Source organism: Oncorhynchus masou, chromosome 23 (genome assembly GCF_036934945.1).
Source record: "Oncorhynchus masou masou isolate Uvic2021 chromosome 23, UVic_Omas_1.1, whole genome shotgun sequence".
Lineage (NCBI taxonomy): Eukaryota > Metazoa > Chordata > Actinopteri > Salmoniformes > Salmonidae > Oncorhynchus > Oncorhynchus masou.
Window position 1 is genome coordinate 59,551,492 of NC_088234.1, and position 23,357 is coordinate 59,574,848.

At 42.8% G+C, this 23,357-nt stretch overlaps 1 protein-coding gene across 3 annotated transcripts in view; it reads left to right on the top strand.

Moving 5' to 3' along the window:
• Positions 1-23,357, top strand: part of slc29a1a (solute carrier family 29 member 1a) — a 64,831-nt gene that overhangs the window by 34,941 nt on the left and 6,533 nt on the right. The window contains exons 1-5 of one of the 3 annotated variants that reach the window (XM_064932696.1): positions 477-709; positions 19,872-19,952; positions 20,082-20,163; positions 21,610-21,791; positions 22,883-23,022. In XM_064932696.1, coding sequence (XP_064788768.1) covers positions 19,924-19,952; positions 20,082-20,163; positions 21,610-21,791; positions 22,883-23,022 — 433 coding nt within the window. In that variant the 5' untranslated portion in view covers positions 477-709; positions 19,872-19,923. Of the gene's footprint in view, positions 1-476; positions 710-19,871; positions 19,953-20,081; positions 20,164-21,609; positions 21,792-22,882; positions 23,023-23,357 lie in introns of those variants that run through there. The other 2 variants (XM_064932698.1, XM_064932697.1) reach the window with 2 other exon arrangements.

A 23,357-nucleotide genomic window follows, 5' to 3' on the forward strand; every position in this document is an offset into this window, starting at 1 on the left:
TAATGCTACAAACAAGCTGTAAAATACCCGGGAAAGATGTGACTCTGATGCATATTGAGATATTATTGTTTAGTTTATTTGACATTCAGAGGCTGAGCTATAACCTTCTATAGTCAGGGAGACTATAGAAGGGGAAGTGATCAAATTCTGACACTATCAATTGATTAAATGATTCACAAACCTGTTGCAGAATATATGTTGTATTCGGTGAATGTTATTTGAAAAGTAATTAATTACCTAAATCAATGCTTTGGTGATAGATAGTATCTTTAGGTTATGATCACCAAATAGTTAGTGATATTTCTCAGTCATATTGGTCAAGGGGAGAGTCCTATAAATCAGTGATGGGGCGCGTTAGCAGAACACGACGTTTTGTAAAGTTCAGATATAAACGTGATATGTAAACATAGAGACACGTAGAACAAGGAATCATGTCGGCTCTATTCATGGTATTTATATCTGCAATGTTCAACAACGTATGGTAACTGAACGTGGCCCTGCTGGGGTTTATTCATTACGCCAAGTATGTTGCAAAACGTTTCGTCTGTTGAAAAACGTTGTGCAACAGAAACGGTCAGAAATTACAAGATGTAATGAATACACCCGTCACTACATGAGCTGGGGGATATCCATGCGGCGACTCACTATTTCGTAAATTCGGAATCTAATCTGGACAGCGTTGAGGATAAACTACTCTTCTCACGCTAAGGTACTGTTGCCTTAGAAAATTGTATTAAACTTTTTGTTGAAAACTACTTGTACATTCATATCAATTGTAGAGTATTTTACAAATGAGTAAATTATTGCAGTAATTTGTAGCGCTCGTCGAATAGCTGCAATTTATGATTGCGCATTTTGTTTACGAATGAGTGACGTTAGCTAATTTCTTTGAGATGTCGCAATTGTTAGCTAAAAGTCATTCTCATAGCTACACTGTCATTTTTAAAAATATTTTTTTACAACATGTTCCCCGCCTTGGTGCTGAAAAACACCGATGGTTTGTTCTAGAAAACTCTGTTGTCCTGATTTGTGAATACATTTAGCGCCAACTTTGAAGCGCGCAAAGTAGTGCGGCAAAAACAAGACAAGGGGACTGTCGTGTTGCGTGTCTGGCTAAACACCCATCTGTTTGTTAACGTTAGGTAGCTGTCCAATTCTTGTGATCGGACGTTGCATTAATGTTTTTTCTTCTTTCTGAGTAAGCACGTTCGCTCGTATGAGTTGGCTAGCTCGCCCTGTCAGATAACAATGCCGAAACTGGTCACGTCTTTGATATAGCTGTGTACTCGCATGACACATGTTACTTTCAATGTTTCCCAGAAGACTTGGCTATACTATAGCCTACTATATCCAGGTCATAGAAGAATGGTTAGCCCAGCGTTACCTCGCTTGTCTTGGTGCGTGCTGTCGTTCACATGTGTCAGTGCTATTTTTGGTCATCTTCCTTGTGGGTCACGAGAATGGCTTCTTTGTCTTAACATGAACAGCTGATGAACTGCAGCTAACTGAGCTAGTTACTACCATACATTAGTGGTTACTACTAGCTAGAACACAGACAGCAACCGTGTTCACTCCTGTGTGAAATGGGGGGCATGCCACGCAGTTACATTGTATTTAAACATTTATTGTTACTAGTTGCTAATGTCCATATTCAGAGAGTTTGAGTATCATTGTTAAATTGGTCTTTTTTTAGTGGCGTGAAATAATTGGTGGCAAAAGGGGAGGGTCATTGAGAACAATGCCTTTGGGGACCATCTAGTCTCTTTGGCAGCAACTTTGGTTTTCACTTCTTTCCTTTGGTCAGATAGGAGGACATCTGCTTTGATTTGGCTGACACAGTGCACTCACTACTCATCTGCTGGTTGGTGCCTCCCACTGTTCAGAGGCAACTGTCACCAACCCTTGAAGTGTATAGTAAACTAATATGTTTAATATGTTGATAGTTTAGGTAATATACAAAGTAGGGTTGGGCATAAACGGTATTACCGGTGGTGAAAATCTCACCCCTTTCTAATTTCCTTAATTTTGTGGCTAGTCAAATACTTTGTGGCACACATCAGAGTCAAATACTTTCTATAGAACAAACTTTACGTCAGGATAGGCAACCAAAATTAATAATGAATGTACAGTTGGAAGTTTACATACACACTTAGGTTGCAGTCATTAAAACTAGTTTTTCAACCACTCCACAAATTTCTTGTTAACAAACTATAGTTTTGGCAAGTCGGTTAGGACATCTACTTTGTGCATGACATAGTGTAAGTAATTTTTCCAACAATTGTTTAGACAGACAGATTATTTCACTTATAATGCACTGTATCACAATTCCAGTGGGTCAGACGTTTACATACACTAAGTTGACTGTGCCTTTAATTAAACAGCTTGGAAAATTTCAGAAAATTATGTAATGGCTTTAGAAGTTTCTTATAGGCTAATTGACATAATTTGAGTCAATTGGAGGTGTACCTGTGGATGTATTTTAAGGCCTACCTTCAAACTCAGTGCCTCTTCACTTGACATCGTGGGAAAAATAAATCAGCCAAGACCTCAGGGAAAAAAAAGAAAGTGTAGACTTCCACAAGTCTGGTTCATCCTTGGGAGCAATTTCCAAACGCCAGAAAGTACCACGTTCATCTGTACAAAAAATAGTACACAAGCATAAACACCATGGGGCCGTCATTACGCTCAGGAAGAAGATGTGTTCTGTCTTCTAGAGATGAACGTACTTTGGTGCGAAAAGTGCAAATCAATCCGAGAACAACAGCAAAGGACCTTGTGAAGATGCTGGGGTCAAAGGGTACAAAAGTATCTATATCCACAGTAAAACGAGTACTATATCGACATGACCTGAAAGGCGGCTCAGCAATGAAGAAACCACTGCTCCAAAACCTCCATTTAAAAAAAGCCAGAAACTGCACATGGGGACATCGTTATGACCATCATTATGCTTGGAGGAAAGAGGGGGATGCTTGCAAGCTGAAGAACACCATCCCAACCAGTAAGCACGGGGGTGGCAGCATCACGTTGTTGGGGGTGCTTTGCGCCAGAGGGACTAGTGCACTTCACCAACTAGATGGCATCTTGAGGAAGGAAAATTATGTGGATATATTGAAGCAACATCTCAAGACATCAGTCAGGAAGTTAAAGCTTGGTCGCAAATGTGTCTTCCAAGTGGGCAATGACCCCAAGCATACTTCCAAGGTTGTGGCAAAATGGCTTAAGGACAACAAAGTCAAGCTATTGGAGTGGCCATCACATAGCTCTGACCTCAATCCTATAGAAAATGTGTGGGCAGAACTGAAAAAGCGTGTGTGAGCATGGAGGCCTAGAAACCTGACTCCGTTACTCCAGCTCTGTCAGGAATGGGCCAAAATCCACCCAACTTATTGTGGGAAGCTTGTGGAAGGCTACCCAAAACATCTGACCCAAGTTAAACAATTTAAAGGCAATGCTACCAAATACTGATTTAGTGTATGCAAAATTCTGACCCACAGGAAATGTGATGACATAAATAAAAGCTGAAATAAATCCTTCTCTCTGCTATTATTCTGACATTTCACATTCATAAAATAAGTGGTGATCCTAACTGTCATAAATCAGGTAGTTTTTACTAGGATTAAATGTCAGGAGTTGTGAAACTGAGTTTGTAAATGTATTTGGCTAAGGTGTATGTAAACGTCTGACTTCAACTGTATGTGTGTTATATTAAACATAGAAGAGGGAGTAAAATGTTGGCAAGCAATAAACATTGCAGAACAACTATGGTTGAATTATTATCCTTACACTGAATCGCTGTGTCTCCAGCTTGCCTAGCTACTCACTGGACCCTATGCTCACTCGTCTACGCATGCCTTTCGCTAATGTCAATATGCCTTGTTCATTGCAGTTTTGCTTAGTGATTATTGTCTTATTTCATTGTAGAGCCTCCAGCCCTGCTCAATATTTCTTAGCTAGTCATTTTGTTCCACCTCCCACACATGCGGTGACCTCACCTGGTTTAAATGGTGTTTCAAGAGACCACCTCTCCCATCGTCACTCAATGCCTAGGTTTACCTCCACTGTGTTCACATCCTACCATACCCTTGTCTGTACATGATGCCTTGAATCTATTCTTCCGCGCCCAGAAACCTGCTCCTTTTATTCTCTGTTCCGAACGCGCAAGACAACCAGTTCTTATAGACTTTAGTCGCACCCTTCTCCTACTCCTCTGTTTATGTAGAGCTTAATCCAGGCCCTGCAGCGCCTTGCCCCACTCCCATTCCCCAGGCGCTCTCATTTGTTGACTTCTGTAACCGTAAAAGCCTTGGTTTCATGCATGTTAACATTAGAAGCCTCCTCCCTAAGTTTGTTTTATACACTGCTTTAGCACACTGCCAACCCGGATGTCCTAGCTGTGTCTGAATCCTGGTTTAGGAAAGCCACCAAAAATCCTGAAATTTCCATCCATGACTATAACATTTTCCGACAAGATAGAACTGCCAAAGGGGGCGGAGTTAGCCTGTGGAGTTCTGTCACACTATCCAGGTCTGTGCCTAAACAGTTTGAGTTTATACTTTTAAAAATCCACCTTTCCAGAAACAAGTCTCTCACCGTTGCCGCTTGTTATAGACCTCCTTCGGCCCCCAGCTGTGCCCTGGACACCATATGTGAATTGATTGCCCCCCCCCCCATATCTATCTTCAGAGTTCGTACTGTTAGGTGACAACTTGGACATGCATAACACCCCGGCCGTTCTACAATCTAAGCTAGATGCCCTCAATCTCACACAAATGATCAATGAACCTACCAGGTCTAACCCCAAATCCGTAAACACGGGCACCCTCATAGATATCATCCTGATCAACCTGCTCTCTAAATACATCTCTGCTGTCTTCAACCAGTATCTCAGCAATCATTGCCTGTGTCCGTAATGGGTCTACGGTCAAACAACCACACTTCATTACAGTCTAACGCTCCCTAAAACACTATATAGCGAGCAGGCCTTTCTAATCGACCTGGCCCGGGTATTCTGGAAGGATATTGACCTCATTCCGTCAGTAGAGGATTCCTGGATATTCTTTAAAAGTGCTTTCCTCATCATCTTAACCTCTTGAAACTCCCCATCCTGGATCCGGGATTGTGACTAAGCCTCAGGCTCATTAGCATAACGCAACGTTAACGATTTCTGAAAATCGCAAATAAAATTAAAATAATGCGTTTGCTCTCAAGCTTAGCCTTTTCTTAACAACACTGTCATCTCAGATTTTCAAAATATGCTTTTGAACCATAGAAATTGACTAATTTGTGTAAGAGTATGCAAAGCTAGCATAGCATTTTGTGTAGCATGTAGCACGCAACATTTTCACAAAAGCCAGATAACCAAATAAATAAAATCATTTACCTTTGAAGAGCTTCTGATGTTTTCAATGAGGAGACTCCCAGCCACATACCAGATGCGCAGTGTTTCCTGAAAGCGTCTGTGTGTAGGAGAAATCGTTCCGTTTTCTACATTGCGCCTGGCTACCGAAACGAACCGAAAATGCAGTCACCTACAACGTGAAACTTTTTCCGGATTAACTACATAATATCGACCGAAACATGGCAAACGTTGTTTGGAATCAATCCTCAAGGTGTTTTTTCACATATCTCTTCATTGACATGCAGTTCGTGGAAGCTTGCTTCTCTCTCTGTGCCCCATGGAAAAATACTGGCAGGTGACTTTTGCGCACCAATTTCGGCGCAGGACACCGGGCGGACACGTGGTAAATGTGGTCTCTTATGGTCAATCTTCCAACGATCTGCCTACAAATACGTCACAATGCTGCAGACACCTTGGGGAAACGACAGAAAGGGCAGACTCATTCCTCTTGCGTTCACAGCCATATAAGGAGATCATGAAAGACAGAGCCTCAAAAATCCTTGTCATTTCCTGGATGCCAAGTCATCTTGGTTTTGCCTGAAGCTCACGTTAAAGGGCACGCACAGAGAAGATATTTGTATTTCTGGACACGTCAGAGTGTTTTCTTTCGAACAGTAGCAATTATATGCATAGTCGAGCATCTTTTTGTGACAAATTATCTTGTTTAAAACGGGAACGTTTTTCTTCCAAAAATGAAATAGCGCCACCATAAGTGTAAGAGGTTAATTAAGCATGCCCCATTCAAATGTTTTTTTTGAACCAGGTACTGATATAGCCCTTGATTCACTCCAGACCACAAAAACATCCTGTGGCGTACTGCATTAGCATCAAATGTCCCCCGCGATATGCAACTTTTCAGTGAAGTTAGGAACCAATATATACAGGCATTTAGGAAAGCAAAGGCTAGCTTTTAGGAAAGCCAACACAAATTTGTATCCTGCAGCACAAACTCCAAAAAGTTCTTGGACATTGTAAAGTCCAGGAAGAATAAAAGCACCTCCTCACAGCTGCCCACTGCACTGAGGCTGGAAACAGTGTCCCCACCGATAAATCATGATAATTGAGAATTTCAATAAGCATTTTTCTACAGCTGGCCATGCTTTCCACCTGGCTACCCCTACCCCGGTCAACAGCTCTGCACCCCCCCTCAGCAACTTGACCAAGCCTCCCACATTTCTCCTTCACCCAAATCAGCGATCTGGATGTTCTGCAAAATCTGGATCCCTACAAATCAGCTGGGTTCGAAAATCTGGACTCTCTCTTTCTAAAATCTTCTGCTGAAATTGTTGCAACCCCGATTACTAGCCTGTTTCGTATCGTCTGAGATCCCCAAAGATTGGAAAGCTGCCGTGGTCATCCCCGTCTTCAAAGGGGGAGACACTCTACACCCAAACTGTTACAGACCTATATTCATCCTGCCCTGCCTTTCTAAAATCTTCGAAAGCCAAGTTAACAAACATTTCACTAACCATTTCGAATCCCACCGTACCTTCTCCGCTATGCAATCTGGTTTCCGAGATGGTCATGGGAGTTGTAAATGGGAACCTGTTGGGAACCTATTCTCAACTGACCTACTTGGTTAAATAAAAAAAAACACGTTCAAATACTAGTCGAATAAGATATTGGAGAGATGACAAATTTTGGCAAAGAGATTTATTTATAGACTAATACAAATCAGTAGAGGATTTATGTACGGGAGACATTGGCAGGGCCGCATGTGGCCCCTGGGTGCGGCGAGGACACGGGCGCTGAAGAGGGGATTCACCCAGGGCGCCATACAAGCTAGAAACGCCCCACATACACTTGAAAGAAATAGCCAAACCAAAAACTGCAGACATTGCTTTCTGCTAGTAACATCAGTGAAATGTAGGCTAAATTGACAACTGAGTGAAGAGCAGAAATCTCATCTAGCAAGCAAGTCTTAGAAATGAAGACCACAAAGGGGTGGACAATTCTGTCAGGGGGAGATTTTTGGCACAAAACTGGAAGTGCACACAAGGGGTGCTATTTAAAAACCAATGTATTCCCCCCCCTTGTACAAAACAATTTAGGTAACAAGGATCTTGCTCCAGGAGGGGATTGAATGTCTGCTGTAACCAAGAAGTTTGATCTTGACATCTAGCATGTTAACAAACCAAATGCATAGCTGGAAGCCTTAGCTGGAGATAATTGATTTGACACTTAGATTTCTTATAGTTAGTTATAGGCAGTGCCATAGAAATTAGGATACATTTTTCAAAAGTGATCAAGCATGAAGAATGTATTTTTGTAATGTTGTGAGCTGTTCATGTTGAGTATCCTGGTATAAAAAGAATGCCATCATGTTTCCTATTAGTCCTAAATGTATATGAAAGGCGAGTTGAAGAGCTTCAGTACAGTAAGTGTGTGTGTGTGTGTGTGTGTGTAGTATCAGTGTTCTTTCCTGCCTGGACTATCATGTGCCTCGGAATTATCGTCACAAAGCTGAATTTAACAGCATTATTTCACTTTACACACACAGACAGTTAGGGCTGGGTGATATGGCCAAAATCTCATATCCCGATATAGGTAATTTCATATCCTGACAACGATACATATCACAATCGGAGGTCGACCAATTTCAAGTCTTAAGTCGGTAATCAGCATTTTTGGATGATTATGGCCGATGACATTGCATTCCACCAGGAAACTGCGGAAACTGGTGGAAAATTCACCCAACTTATTGTGGGAAGCTTGTGGAAGGCTACCCGAAATGTTTGACCCAAGTTAAACAATTTAAAGGCAATGCTACCAAATACTATTTGAGTGTATGTAACCTTTTGACCCATTGAAAATGCGATGATTTATTTATTTCATTCTCTTGACTATTCTGACATTTCACATTCTTAAAATAAAGTGGTGATCCTAACTGACCTAAGACATGGAATTTTTACTAGGATTAAATGTCAGGAATCGTGAAACTGAGTTTAAATGTATTTGACTAAGGTGTATGTAAACTTCCGACTGGTGTGCCGCGGGCAAAGGCCTCTTGCAACGTCTGTTTTTGTTTTTTTGAGCACTTGACTGTACTTTTTTGGGTCATTTTTTTTAATTTGACATTTTTTTTTCTTTATTTAACCAGGTAGGCCAGTTGAGAACAAGTTCTCATTTACAACTGCGACCTGGCCAAGATAAAGCAAAGCAATGCTTTTTGATGCTAATGCAGAACGCCACAGGATGTGTTTGTACTGGTCAAGGGCAGTCAAGTCTGGGGTGAACCAAGGGCTATATCTGTTTTAGTTCTATATTCTTTTGAATGGGGCATGCTTATTTAAGATGGTGAGGAAAACACTTTTTCTTTAGAGCATCCATGCATCCTCTACTGACAGGATGAGGTCAATGTCCTTGCAGGATAGCCGGGCCAGGTCGATTAGAAAAGCCTGCTTGCTGTATTGTTATAGGGAGCGTTTGACTGTGATTAGGGGCAGACCCATTACGGACGCAGGCAATGAGCCAATGATCCCTGAGGTCCAGGTTGATCAAGATAATATCTATGAGGGTGCCCGTGTTTACGGATTTGGGGTTGTACCTGGTAGGTTCATTGATAATTTGTGTGAGATTGAGGGCATCTATAGATTGTAGGACAGCCGGGGTGATAAACTGGGACATGTTTATGTCACCTAACAGTACGAACTCTGAAGATAGATGGGGGACAATCAATTTGCATATGGTGTCCAGGGCACAGCTGAGGGGTGTTTATAACAAGCGGCAACGGTGAGAGACTTGTTTCTGGAAAGGTGGATTTTTTTTAAAGTAGAAGCTCGAATAGTTTGGACACAGACCTGGATGGCCTGTAGAGTTCTATCATACTATCTCTGCAGTAGATTGCAACTCCGCCCCCTTTGGCAGTTCTTTCTTGTCGGAAAATGTTATAGTTAAGGATGGAAATTTCAGGATTTTTAGTGGCCTTCCAAAGCCAGGATTCAGACATGGCTAGGACATCCTGGTTGGCGGAGTGTGCTAAAGCAGTGAATAAAACAAACTTAGGAAGGAGGCTTCTAATGTTAACATGCATGAAACCAAGGCATTTACGGTTACAGAAGTCAACAAATGAGAGCGCCTGAGGAATAGGAGTGGAGCTAGGGGTTGCAGGGCATGGGTTAAGCTCTACATCACCAGAGGAACAGGAGGAGTAGGATAAGGGTACGGCTAAAGGCTGGCCGTCTAATGCGTTCGGAACAGAGTAGAAGGAGCAGATTTCTAGGCGCGGAAGAATAGATTCAAGGCATAATGTACAGACAAGGGTATGGTAGGATGTGAATACAGTGGAGGTAAACCTAGGCATTGAGTGACGATGGGAGTGGTTGTCTCTGGAGACTCCATCGAACCATCTAGTAGCTGGTGAGGTCACTGCATGTGTGGGAGATGGAACAAAAGGGCTAGCTAAGGCATATTGAGCAGGGCTGGAGGCTCTACAGTGGAATAAGACAATAATCACTAACCAAAACAGCAATGGACAAGGCATATTGACATTAGGGAAAGGCATGCGTAGGCGAGTGATCATAGGTTCCAGTAAGTAGCTAGGCGAGCTGAAGACCCGGCGATTCAGACAGCTACGGCCCGTGGGTCTTTGCAATGGAAGAGCCTGTTGAAACCCCCGCGGACGATTTAGTCGGCAGACCAGTCGTGATGGATCGGCGGGGCTCCGTGTCGGCAGTAAAAGGATCCAGGCCAATTGGCAAAATATGTATTGTAGCCCAAGAATTGGCTGAATGAACTTCTCCGGCTAGCTGGGAGATGGGCCTAGCTTGAGGCTAGCTCCAGGCTAACTGGTGTTTAGCCAGGAGTAGCAACTCGGATATCAGCTAGCTAGCTGCGATGATTCGGCATAAAGGTTCAGAGCTTGCGGTAGGAATCCGGAGATGTGGTAGAGAAAAAACAGCGATTACAGCCCTGAGTCTTCTTGAGTATGACGCTACAAGCTTGGCACGCCTGTATTTTTAGAGTTTCTCCCATTATTCTCTACAGATCCTCACAAGATCTCGGGTTGGATGGGGAGCGTGGCTGCACAGCTATTTTCAGCTCTCTCCAGAGATGTTCGATCGAGTTCATGTCCAAGCTCTGGCTGGGCCACTCAAGGACCTTCAGAGACTTGTCCTGTAGCCACTCCTGCGTTGTCTTGGCTGTGTGCTTAGGGTCGTTGTCCTGTTGGAAGGTGAACCTTCACCCCAGTCTAAGGCCCTGAGCGCTCTAGAGCAGGTTTTCATTCAGGATCTCTCTCTACTTTGCTCCGTTCATCTTACCCTTGATCCTGACTAGTCTCCTAGTCCCTGCCACTGAAAAACATCCCACAGCATGATGCTGCCACCATGCTTCCCCTTAGGGACGGTGCCTGGTTTTCTCCAGACGTGACTCTTGTCATTCAGTTCAAAGAGTTCAATCTTGGTTATATCAGAGAATCTGGTTTCTCATGGCCTGAGTCGTTTAGGTGCCTTTTTACTGAGGAGTGGCTTCTGTCTGGCGACTCTACCATAAAGGCTTGAATGGTGGATTGCTGCAGAGATTGTTGTCCTTCTGGAAGGTTCTCCCATCTCCACAGAGGAACTCTGGAGCTCTGTCAAAGTGACCATTGGGTTCTTTGTCATCTCCCTGACCAAGGCCCTTCTCCCCCGATTGCTCAGTTTGGCAAGGCGGCCAGTCAACTCTAGGAAGAGTCTTGGTGGCTCCATCATTTTAAGAATGATGGAGGCTGTGTTCTTGGGGCTCTTCAATGCTGCAGAAATGTTTTGGTACCCTTACCCAGATCTGTGCCTCGATACAATCCTGTCTCAGACCTCTACAGACAATTACTTCAACCTCATGGCTTGGTTTTTGCTCTGTTTTTGCTCTGACATGCACTGTCCGATCATTTTAATTTACCACAGGTGGACTCCAATCAAGTTGTAGAAACATCTCAAGGATGATCAATGGAAACAGGATGACCTGAACTAAATTTAGAGTCTCATAGCAAAGGGTCTGAATACTTATGTAAATAAGGTATTGATGTTTTTAATTTTTTTGCGAACAGTTCTAAAAACCTATTTTCTCTTTGTCATTATGGATTATTGTGTGTAGATTGAGGATATTTATTTCATCGATTTTTAGAATAAGGCTGTAACGTAACAAAATGTTGAAAAAGTTAAGGGGTCTGAATACTTTCCGAATGCATTGTACACAACAACTTTTATGTTTCTAACTCTTTCTCATAAGATTCCTATGATTTTATTTGTTCTCTCAGCTAATGGCGAAAGACTTGGGTTCATCTCCATGCCTTTGTCTGTCAAAGCCTCTAGCACAACCAACTGTGTTACCTAGGCCTGCTGTGCTGAGCTAATGCTATTTTAGCCATGTGGAACTGATGGACTGAATATGTATTATGCCCAGGCTTTAATTTCCAAGTACCCCACCTGAAGTAGGAGAGAAACTAGCAATGGGGAGCTTACAGAGAACTCTGCATTAATAGGACTTTTTTGTTCACACCAAAATCCTAGGAGTCCTCGCCAACTGTCTTCATAAATAGGCGCTATGGTGGGATGTGTGATGCTGCTGTGTAGACTGGATGTGTGTTGGCTGCCTGAGCAACCCACAGACGCACCACAGTATCATACGTACCATCCTCCTATTACAGGCCCAGCGGTGGCTGTTATAAACCAACCCCAGCCCACAGGCTATTTGTGGAGCCCACAGTATTGTTTTTGACATGATAATCCACCCGTGTCTGATTCAAGAACCAGATCCCTGGAAATGGAGGAGGAAATAGCTTTTGGGTGATGAATCTGAGAGGGAGCCCTTGGTCGTTAAACATGATCGTAAAGGATTGAAGTACGTGTGTGTGTTGGTCAGCAGGTAGTGCACTCTCCTGTCCTCGAGGTTGGGCAATGGGGTGAAGGCAATAGGAGCTCTGATATTTCAACCAGATTTAGCTCCTACTAACTGCTTGCAAACTGCCCACATTAAACCAGAGGGATGAATTACAACATGTAAAAAAAAACAACCCATTGTGATACTGTTGATACATCTATTTAGACTACCCGATAACAAGCTGTAAGTCTGTTTTTATCCAGTACATGGGGGGGACTGCTTACTGTTCTTTCTGACAAGTTATTTATCTGCTGCTACTTTGCTCTCCTAGTAATATTCTGGAACGTTTAGCTAATTCTGAATGGGACAACTTCTCTTGCGAGTACTATTGATTTCTCCCTTAAACAGTCGAACAGTGATAAGGACTTGTGCTATATAAACTCGGAAATGGTGAAGCGAGCGTTTCTTTTCACCTTGTCATGTGACCCATACACTGTCTGGGAATCAAGGTCTACCTGTCACAGAGCTATTCCTATATGATCAAGATCTTAAAGGTCCCATTCTATGCTAACGCAAAGGGTGACCTCCACACTATTTCAAAGTACTTTCTTACTACTGTTTGGTCTCTTGGGAATGAGGCTAGAGTGACGGCTTTCGATTTATTGGGTGACTTCAAAGGGCAAAACAACTTGTGATCTCAACATTTTGTTAGTCTGTATTTTCCTTAGGGCCGGAAGTAGGCTTCGTTGTGATTGGCTTATGAGAGTTTTACAACTTGATGTAAGAGTATTATGTTGCAGCCAACTTCCACTGCAATAGTGGTACTTAGTCAGTTTTATTTTTATTTTGAGTGGCACTAGTGAAGTGTCATTGGCTCAGGACAATGTGGGATTTTGTGTTGTGGCTCTGAGTTGGTCAGACAGGGGGACAGACTTCGGCCCAGAGGGGCACGCCAGCCAGCTGGCACTGTTTGATGACACGTTCAACGGAGTGAGGCAGAATGAACCGGAGCTTGGTACCTCCAATTGGATTCCTTCTTCAACCATGTGACACAGTCTCAGTAATTCCATTGGCTGTGATAACGTTGTTCTTATTAGTTTGTGCTGGATTTCAACGATTAGCCTGTCACAGGGGCCAAGAGATTGAAATCCTATCCACATGTAGATCTTTCACTATGGACCGACCTGTCCTCAAAGGCCATTCATTTCTGGGGACAATATTTATGTAAGAGTCCAATGCAACAATTGCAGAACTGTATGTTTGTCCTTTATTTTTAGTTACCAGTGCCTTTTAAAAATGTAATGGCATAGTAGCTACAGCTATAAATACTATGGGGGAACTTAATAATGACAGCTTTTAATGTGCTGCTGGGCTCCTAATCAGAGCTTCAGATAACCTAACCCAATCAAAGTCGCCATGCCTTCCGCTACTAACTTGTTCCTTGCGTGTCAGATTATTCAGTCAGTCCTTCCGCTGATCAAGTTTTCCAATGAAACACACTATTGAGAAATAATTAGCTCGTCAGATCCAGTTTTTAGGGTTGGGCGGTATAGGCGAATATATTGATATGTCACCTTGTCCCAAAGAGATTTACATGGATATCAAAACGTCACGCCAGGGTAAACCTACACGAAACACAGCCCTTATTTTAAGTGTTTCCAAAATCCTTTATGGGAAAAATGAATGGTGGAAAAAGGATTGGAACCATTTCCCTGTTTGACCTCTAGGTTTTATAGGTATTATGACTCATACTGTTGTACACGATGGAGACACCCTTTCTATTCATTCTTATTTCTATGCTGGTTTCTGTTGGACAAACAAAAAATGGTTGTTTAGTAACCGGATACCAACTGTTCGGTGGCGAGAGAAAAAATAGAGTTCCAATATTAGGATAATAGTTGTGATTGGAGGATGAGACTTATTGAATCAGGATCAACTCCTCTGTTTTCCTAGAGCTCATTAATGATAGAATATTCATTGAAGATGGCAGAAAGGCCAGTCTCTTTTTGACAATAGCTACAGTAACATTCCATTAGTCAAAGAGACTAGTACTCAGGCTAGATTGTCTGCTGTAACCAAGAAGCTGGACATCTAGCCACTGGACATCTAGCCACTGGACATCTAGCCACTGGACATCTAGCCACTGGACATCTAGCCACTGGACATCTAGCCACTGGACATCTAGCCACTGGACATCTAGCCACTGGACATCTAGCCACTGGACATCTAGCCAGCTAGCAAGTTATCAATCCAAATGCAAAGCTGGAGCCCTGAGCTGGATATAATTTATTTGACACTTCTTAGATTTCTTATAGTTAACATATATTTAGTTATAAGCAGTGGTGCAGCATGCAGCCAACTAACGCAGGTACAGCAGACTAAGGCTACCTACAGTAAAAAATAAATAATATATATATAAATATATATGCACTACCGTTCAAAGGTTTGTGGTCACTTAGAAATGTCCTTGTTGTTTTTTTGTCCATTTTAAAATAACATCAAATTGATCAGAAATACAGCATAGACATTGTTGTAAATGACTACTGTAGCTGGAAATGGCTTTTTAACTTTTTAAAAATGGAATATCTACATAGCCGTACAGAGGCCCATTATCAGCAACCATCACTCCTGTGTTCCAATGGCACGTTGTGTTAGCTAATAAAAACCATTTTAATTTTAAAAGGCTAGTGATGGTTGCTGATAATGGGCCTCTGTACGCCTATGTAGATATTACATAAAAGAATCTGCCATTTCCAGCTACAATATCCATTTACAACATTAACAATATCTACACTGTATTTCTGATCAATTTGATGTTATTTTAATTGACAAAAAGTTGCTTTTCTTTCAAAAACAAGGACATTTCTAAGTGACCCCAAACTTGTGTGTGTACACTGCTCAAAAAATAAAGGGAACACTTAAACAACACAATGTAACTCCAAGTCAATCACACTTCTGTGAAATCAAACTATCCACTTAGGAAGCAACATTGATTGACAAAACATTTCACATGCTGTTGTGCAAATGGAATAGACAACAGGTGGAAATTATAGGCAATTAGCAAGATACCCCCAATAAAGGAGTGGTTCTGCAGGTGGTGACCACAGACCACTTCTCAGTTTCTATGCTTCCAGGCTGATGTTTTGGTCACTTTTGAATGCTGGCGGTGCTTTCACTCTAGTGGTAGCATGAGATGGAGTCTACAACCCACACAAGTGGCTCAGGTAGTGCAGCTCATCCAGGATGAGACATTAATGCGAGCTGTGGCAAGAAGGTTTGCTGTGTCTGTCAGCGTAGTGTCCAGAGCATGGAGGCGCTACCAGGAGACAGGCCAGTACATCAGGAGACAGGGAGGAGGCCGTAGGAGGGCAACAACCCAGCAGCAGGACCGCTACCTCCGCCTTTGAGCAGCACTGCCAGAGCCCTGAAAAATTACCTCCAGCAGGCCACAAATGTGCATGTGTTTGCTCAAACGGTCAGAAACAGACTCCATGAGGGTGGTATGAGGGCCCGACGTCCACAGGTGGGGGTTGTGCTTACAGCCCAACACCGTGCAGGATGTTTGGCATTTGCCAGAGAACACTAAGATTGGCAAATTCGTCACTGGCGCCCTGTGCTCTTCACAGATGAAAGCAGGTTCACACTGAGCACATGTGACAGACGTGACAGAGTCTGGAGACGCCGTGGAGAACGTTCTGCTGCCTGCAACATTCTCCAGCATGACCGGTTTGGCGGTGGGTCAGTCATGGTGTGGGGTGGCATTTCTTTGGGGGGCCGCACAGCCCTCCATGTGCTCGCCAGAGGTAGCCTGACTGCCATTAGGTACCGAGATGAGATCCTCAGACCCCTTGTGAGACCATATGCTGGTGCGGTTGGACCTGGGTTCCTCCTAATTCAAGTCAAGGCATTGATGCTATGGACTGGCCCGCCCGTTCCCCAGACCTGAATCCAATTGAGCACTTCTGGGACATCATGTCTCGCGCCATCCACCAACGGCACGTTGCACCACAGACTGTCCAGGAGTTGGCGGATGCTTTAGTCCAGGTCTGGGAGGTGATCCCTCAGGAGACCATCCGCCACCTCATCAGGAGCATGCCCAGGCGTCGTAGGGAGGTCATACAGGCACGTGGAGGCCACATACACTACTGAGCCTCATTTTGACTTGTTTTAAGGACATTACATCAAAGTTGGATCAGCCTGTAGTGTGGTTTTCCACTTTAATTTTGAGTGTGACTCCAAATCCAGACCTCCATGGGTTGATTAAATTTAATTTCCATTGATTAATTTGTGATTTTTGTTGTCAGCACATTCAACTATGCACATTCAACATCCAAATCCTTGGAGTGAAGGATTGATATATCGTCCAGAAATGATATTGCGATATGTAATTATCGATTCAGCATGGAACAATGCGCTGCAATCAATACTCCTTACCCATGGCCATGATGATGACTCCACTGTCTAAACTGGACATGCACATTTCCATCTAAAAAGGCTTAGTCTATCCCTTTATGGCATCCAGAACACATCATGCCTATGCTTATGAGACACATTGTGAGATAAACCTGTTTGGGCTGCTGGGATGCTTGGAGTTCTGCACAGACATCTGTGTGTACAGTGAACTCTGGCTATTTGTTTTAGAGGGTCTCAGAAAGCCTGCTGTGTTTCAGAAAGGCGTCACAGAAGCATCTGTCTGTGTGTAGATGTCTTCCATCAGTGGTAGAGTAGTTGCTATGGGATGTGTGAGGCCAGTGAGCATATTGTGATAGGAAGGACTAATGCCAGACTTCTGTATGTTCTTTTTAGACCACCTCTTAACCAAGGCTTCCTCCCATGTATAAAATGAAACGATGTTCAGCTGCCAATCTATCCTTTCAGTAAATCAACTCTTGGATTTAGGCTACTCCTGCGCTACTCTAAGTAAGTGTAATAAAACAAAATCAGAAGAAAATAGTGCTGATATAGCAGACTCTGTGTCTGGCTTGGATGATACATTTTGACTTGTGTGGATATTTGGCGAGAATGTTTTGATTTGTTGAGATGACACATTATCGTGCTTAATAAGATTTTGAAGGTTGTCTTGTGGCTTTATTTGTCACTATGGAACGCTGAAACTGGATAAGCTAGACTTTTGGTTAGGTTTAATGGTAGGAATATCAGCGGTTATAACTCCTATTGTTGCTTACACATGCTGCATCTTTTTTTCAATTTAACTATATTTTCCTGGTAAACAAGAACTTGGTTTGTATCTTTCAGTTACAAATGTAGTAGGTAGGAGTTGTTGTTTGTCTGAAATGTAATGTTGGTTACATGCTCATCTGTATATTTGGTCAGAATAAGAAAGTAGCCTAATTAGGGCTGTGACGTTACCAGTATCGCAATATTTTTTTCCCACAGCAGAAAAAATGTAAACACGAAGCGGCCCAAACTCTTCGGTCCTTTCAAAACCTGCTGAATGTAAAATATTGAGAGATATACAGTACCAGTCAAAAGTTTGGACACATCTACTCATTCAAGGGTTTTACTTTATTTTTACTATTTTCTACGTTGTAGAACAATAGTGAAGACATCAAAACTATGAAATAACACAAATGGAATCATGTAGTAACCAAATAAATGTTAAACAAAATATATTTGAGATTCTTCAAAGTAGCCACCCTTTGCCTTGACATCTTTGCACACTCTTGACTTTCTCTCAACCAGCTTCACCTGGAATGCTTTTCCAATAGTCTTGATGGAGTTCCCACATATGCTGAGCACTTGTTGGCTGCTTTTCCTTCACTCTGCGGTCCAACTCATCCCAAACCATCTCAATTGGGTTGAGGTCAGGTGATTGTGAAGACCAGGTCATCTGATGCAGTACTCATCACTCTCCTTGGTCAAATAGCCCTAAAGAGCCTGGGGGTGTGTTTGGTCATTGTCCTGTTGAAAAATAAATGATAGTCCCACTAAGCGCAAACCAGATTGGATTCCGTATCACTTCAGAATGCTGAGATCATCCGTTCACCTACTGCAGTCTCATAAAGACACGGAGGTTGGAACCAAAAATCGCACATTTCCACTGGTCTAATGTCCATTGCTTGTTTTTTTGGCCCAAGCAAATCTCTTCTTGTTGCTGTCCTTTAGTAGTGGTTTCTTTGCAGCAAGTTGACCATGAAGGCCTGATTCCCACAGTCTCCTCTGAACAGTTGATGTTGATGTCTTTATTTATTTTTATTCAACCTTTTATTTAACTAGGCAAGTCAGTTAAGAACAAATGTGCGTTTTTATCACATACACACATCACGACAAGAGAGAACACTACATAAAGAGAGACCTAAGACGACAACATAGCAAGGCAGCAACACACAACAGCACAGCATGGTAGCAACCTAACGTGGTAGCAGGACAAAACATGGTACAAACATTATTGGTCACAGACAACAGCACAAAGGGCAAGAAGATAGAGCCAACAATACATCACGCAAAGCAGCTACAACTGTTACTTAAACTATGTGAAGCATTCATTTGGGCTGCAATTTATGAAGTTGGTAACTGTAATGAACTTATCCTCTGCAGCATAGGTAACTCTCTCTTCCTTTCCTCATGAGAGCCAGTTTTATCATAGCGCTTGATGGGTTTTGTGACTGCACTTGAAGAAACATTGAAAGTTCTTGACATTTTCTGGATTGACTGACATTCATGTCTTAAAGTAATGATGGACTGTCATTTATCTTTGCTTATTTGAGCTGTTCTTGCCATAATATGGACTTAGCCCTTTTTGGTAAAGACCATCTTCTGTATACTACCCCTTCCTTGTCACAACACAACTGATTGGCTCAAATGCATTAAGAAGGAAAGAAATTCCACGTATGAACTTAACAAGGCACACCTGTTAATTGAAATGCATTCCAGGTGACTACCTCATGAAGCTAGCTGAGGGGATGCCAAGAGTGTGCAAAGCTCTCAAGACAAAGGGTTTCTACTTTGAAGAATCTCAAATTTAAAATATTTTGATTTAACACTTTTTTTGGTTACTACATAATTCCATATGTGTTATTTCATAGTTGAGATGTCTGCACTATTATTCTACAACCCTACCTTAGACAGGAAATTGTTTTGTTACTGGCAGGATGGTGAACTTGTGGACTGAATTTCATTTGGAGATGTGATGTACAGTGGGGCAAAAAAGTATTTAGTCAGCCACCAATTGTGCAAGTTCTCCCACTTAAAAAGATGAGAGGCCTGTAATTTTCATCGTAGGTACACTTCAACTATGACAGACAAAATGAGAAAAAAAATCACATTGTAGGATTTTTAATGAATTTATTTGCAAATTATGGTGGAAAATAAGTATTTGGTCAATAACAAAAGTTTATCTCAATACTTTGTTATATACCCTTTGTTGGCAATGACAGAGGTCAAATGTTTTCTGTAAGTCTTCACAAGGTTTTCACACACTGTTGCTGGTATCTCATCTTTTTCTGTGGGAGAACTTGCACAATTGGTGGCTGACTAAGTACTTTTTTTGCCCCACTGTACAATGTTGGATAATATCACAATGTGGCGTTTTGTTAATCTTTTTGGGATAATTGGCCAAAAACTGCATGTCGAATTCATTCTCCTGAACTTTCTCTTGTATATTGTTACTTTGTGAAGACTAGGCTGATTCATTTATGAAAATGTCTGTTTTCAGTACCCGTGACACATTTTGACTTCAGAGCTGGTTCCTGCAGTACTTCAGGACAATGACGGCCATCAATGCTCCACAGGACAAGTGAGTGCAGTGACTTTGCATTTTCGGCTTCTGCCTGCAATCATTTAATGCTATATGGATATATTTGATGGATAGAATTGGTAAAGGCTACATATTAAAATTTCTGGTGTGTGACTATGTATTTGTCAGGTATAATGCGGTGTGGATAATTTTCTTCATCCTTGGCTTGGGAACCCTCCTGCCATGGAACTTCTTCATGACTGCAACCATGGTAACTGTTCTGCATTCTTCACAACTGCTTGATTATAATAACCATGAGAAATCATACTTACACGGAACCCAAACCGGCTGCTGCGCGCATTCGACATCGTGCATACATTTATTTTGTCCCCCTACACCAAACGCGATCATGACACGCAGGTTAAAATATCAAAACAAACTCTGAACCAATGACACTAATTTGGGGACAGGTCGAAAAGCATTAAACATTTATGGAAATATAGCTAGTTAGCTTGCTGTTGCTAGCTAATTTGTCCTATTTAGCTAGCTTGCTGTTGCTAGCTTATTTGTCCTGGGGTATAAACATTAGGCTGTTATTTTACCTGAAATGCACAAGGTCCTCTGACAATTAATCCACAGATAAAACGGTCAATCAAATCATTTCTAGTCATCCCTCCTCCTTCCAGGCTTTTTCATCTTTGAACTTATATGGTGATTGGCATCTAAACTTTCATAGTATTACCACAACAACCGGCAACACAATTAGTCTTTCAATCAACCACGTGGGTATAACCAATGAAGAGATGTCACGTGGGTACCTGCTTCTATAAACCAGTGAGGAGATGGAAGAGGCAGGACTTGCAGCGCGATCTGCATCAGAAATAGAAATGACTTCTATTTTAGCTGTTGGCAACGCAGACGCACGTGAGCGCAATAATTGAATAACACAGATTCATACATTTATTTTGTTAAAATTTTTACCCCTTTTTCTCCCCAATTTCGTGGTATCCAATTGTTTAGTAGCTACCATCTTGTCTCATCGCTACAACTCCCGTACGGGCTCGGGAGAGACGAAGGTTGAAAGTCATGCGTCCTCCGATACACAACCCAACCAAGCCGCACTGCTTCTTAACACAGTGCCATCCAACCCGGAAGCCAGCCGCACCAATGTGTCGGAGGAAACACTGTGCACCTGGCAACCTTGGTTAGCGCACACTGCGCCCGGCCCGCCACAGGAGTCGCTGGTGCGCGATGAGACAAGGATTTCCCACCGGCCAAACCCTCCCTAACCCGGACGACGCTAGGCCAATCGTGCGTCGCCCCACGGACCTCCCGGTCGCGGCCGGTTACGACAGAGCCTGGGCGCGAACCCAGAGTCTCTGATGGCACAGCTGGCACTGCAGTACAGCGCCCTCCGGGAGGCCATACATTTATTTTGCAGCGCACGCGACGCGAGCAGTGTGGTTATTTTTGCTCATATTACTTTCTTTCTACCTTCCGAGACACTCTCTCCATAGTATTTCACTGGATAGTTTCACACTAAATCGTGTCATTCCTGTATTGCATCGGAGCCCATATAGTTTCAAGTTTCGTATCTAGATACATATCGAATTGTCTTGAAAGGGAAAGATGCACATCCCGAGAAATCATTGACTCTCGTAAGCTTTGGTCATGAACCCCAAGTATTTCGCTCCTCCACCCTGCTGCTTCCCTTTAGTACTTCACCAGCCGACTGAAGGACCCGGCCATCGAAGGCTCAGTGAATCTGACGGCCAACGCCACGGTAGTGGAGGCAGACACGAGGAATATCCTGGAGTCCAAGTTCAACAATGTGATGACACTGTGTGCCATGGTGCCCCTGCTCATCTTCACCTGCCTTAACTCCTTCATCCACCAGAGGTATAGTTAGAACTAATGGTAATGTTTCTACTGCAGTGATTGGTATTAAGGTTGCCCTATTCCCTGGGGCAATTAAACTGAGCATTTTTTTTTTTTTTTTAACTAGGCACGTCATCTAAGAACAAATTCTTATTTTCAATGGCAGCCTAGTGGGTTAACTGCCTTGTTCAGGGGCAGAACGACAGATTTGTACCTTGTCAGCTCAGGGATTTGAACTTGCAACCTTTTGGTTACTAGTCCAACGCTCTAACCACTAGGCTACCCTGCCGCCAGTTGCACAAGTTGAGCCTGCTCTGAGGTTGCACCGTTACTCCCAATTGTTCAATCACATTTATTTATAAAGACCTTTTTACATCAGCAGATGTCACAAAGTGCTATCAGAAACCCAGCCTAAACCCCCAAACAGCAAGCAATACAGATGTAGAAGCACGGTGGCTAGGAAAAACTTCCTATAAAGACAGGAACCTAGTAAGAAACCTAGAGAGGAAACGGGCTCTGAGGGGTGGCCAAATCCTCTTCTGGCTGTGCCGGGTGGAGATTATAAGGGTACATGGCCATTTAAAGCCAGATTGTTCTTCAAGATGGACAATTTATGGCAGGCAGGCAAGTTGAGCCTGCTCTGAGAATGTATTTTACTGATAACAAACAAAATACAAAGAATTCCAGTAGTGATCTTCCTGGTTCCTCCCCTATGTGTAGGTGAAAGGCAGGTACTTCTGCATGTAAATAGCTCATTAGCATAACCAATTAGCATTTTGGGGAAGGTGGTGATAATCTTTGGGAAGACAAAAAAATATTCCTGCCCCCCCACATGCCCCCCTAACCTCGCTCCATACATGTTCCTCAGTTTCCCCTAAGCTACCCTGAACGGTACCTTTCATGTAAACCTAAGTTATCTCTGCCTACTTAATGCTCACTCCGTGAACCCCATCAGTTGTTTCCATAGGACATTGGTATGTGGACTTTAATTATAGTTGGCTATAGAGAGATCCAGCAAGGGCTTGTCCATCAATGACCCCCACTCCTGTCTAAACAGTCCTATGAATATCTTTTTCTGTTCTTCTCTCCTTTTCCCCTCACCTGTCCCCCAGGATCCCTCAGAATTACCGTATTGCCGGCTCCCTGTCTGTGATCCTGTTGGTGTTCCTGTTGACGGCGGTGCTGGTCAAAGTGGACATGAGCCCTCTCCCCTTCTTCTGTCTCACCATGATCAAAATTATCTGCATCAATTGTAAGTGGACCCCACCCAAACTACTAGACTCTTACCTAACATACCAAGCTCACACAGTTCAACTCACTCACCTTCACACCATCTGCTACGGAGTTGGCTTGTTTAAAGTGGGATGTTAAACAGCAGGGATATGCTCTCCTGTTGCTTTGATCCTGGCCCCCTGATGCCTGATGAGGACCAGCTTCTCTGACGGTCCAGGTTCCACTAGAGGGGAGGAGAAGGTGACCCAGTTGGAACGCTTTGATGTTGACATCCACACTCTCCCTGTAAAGACTTCCTGTCTGTCTATACTAGGAAGACGGGTGAATTAAATAATGTTTATTATGTAAAACAAC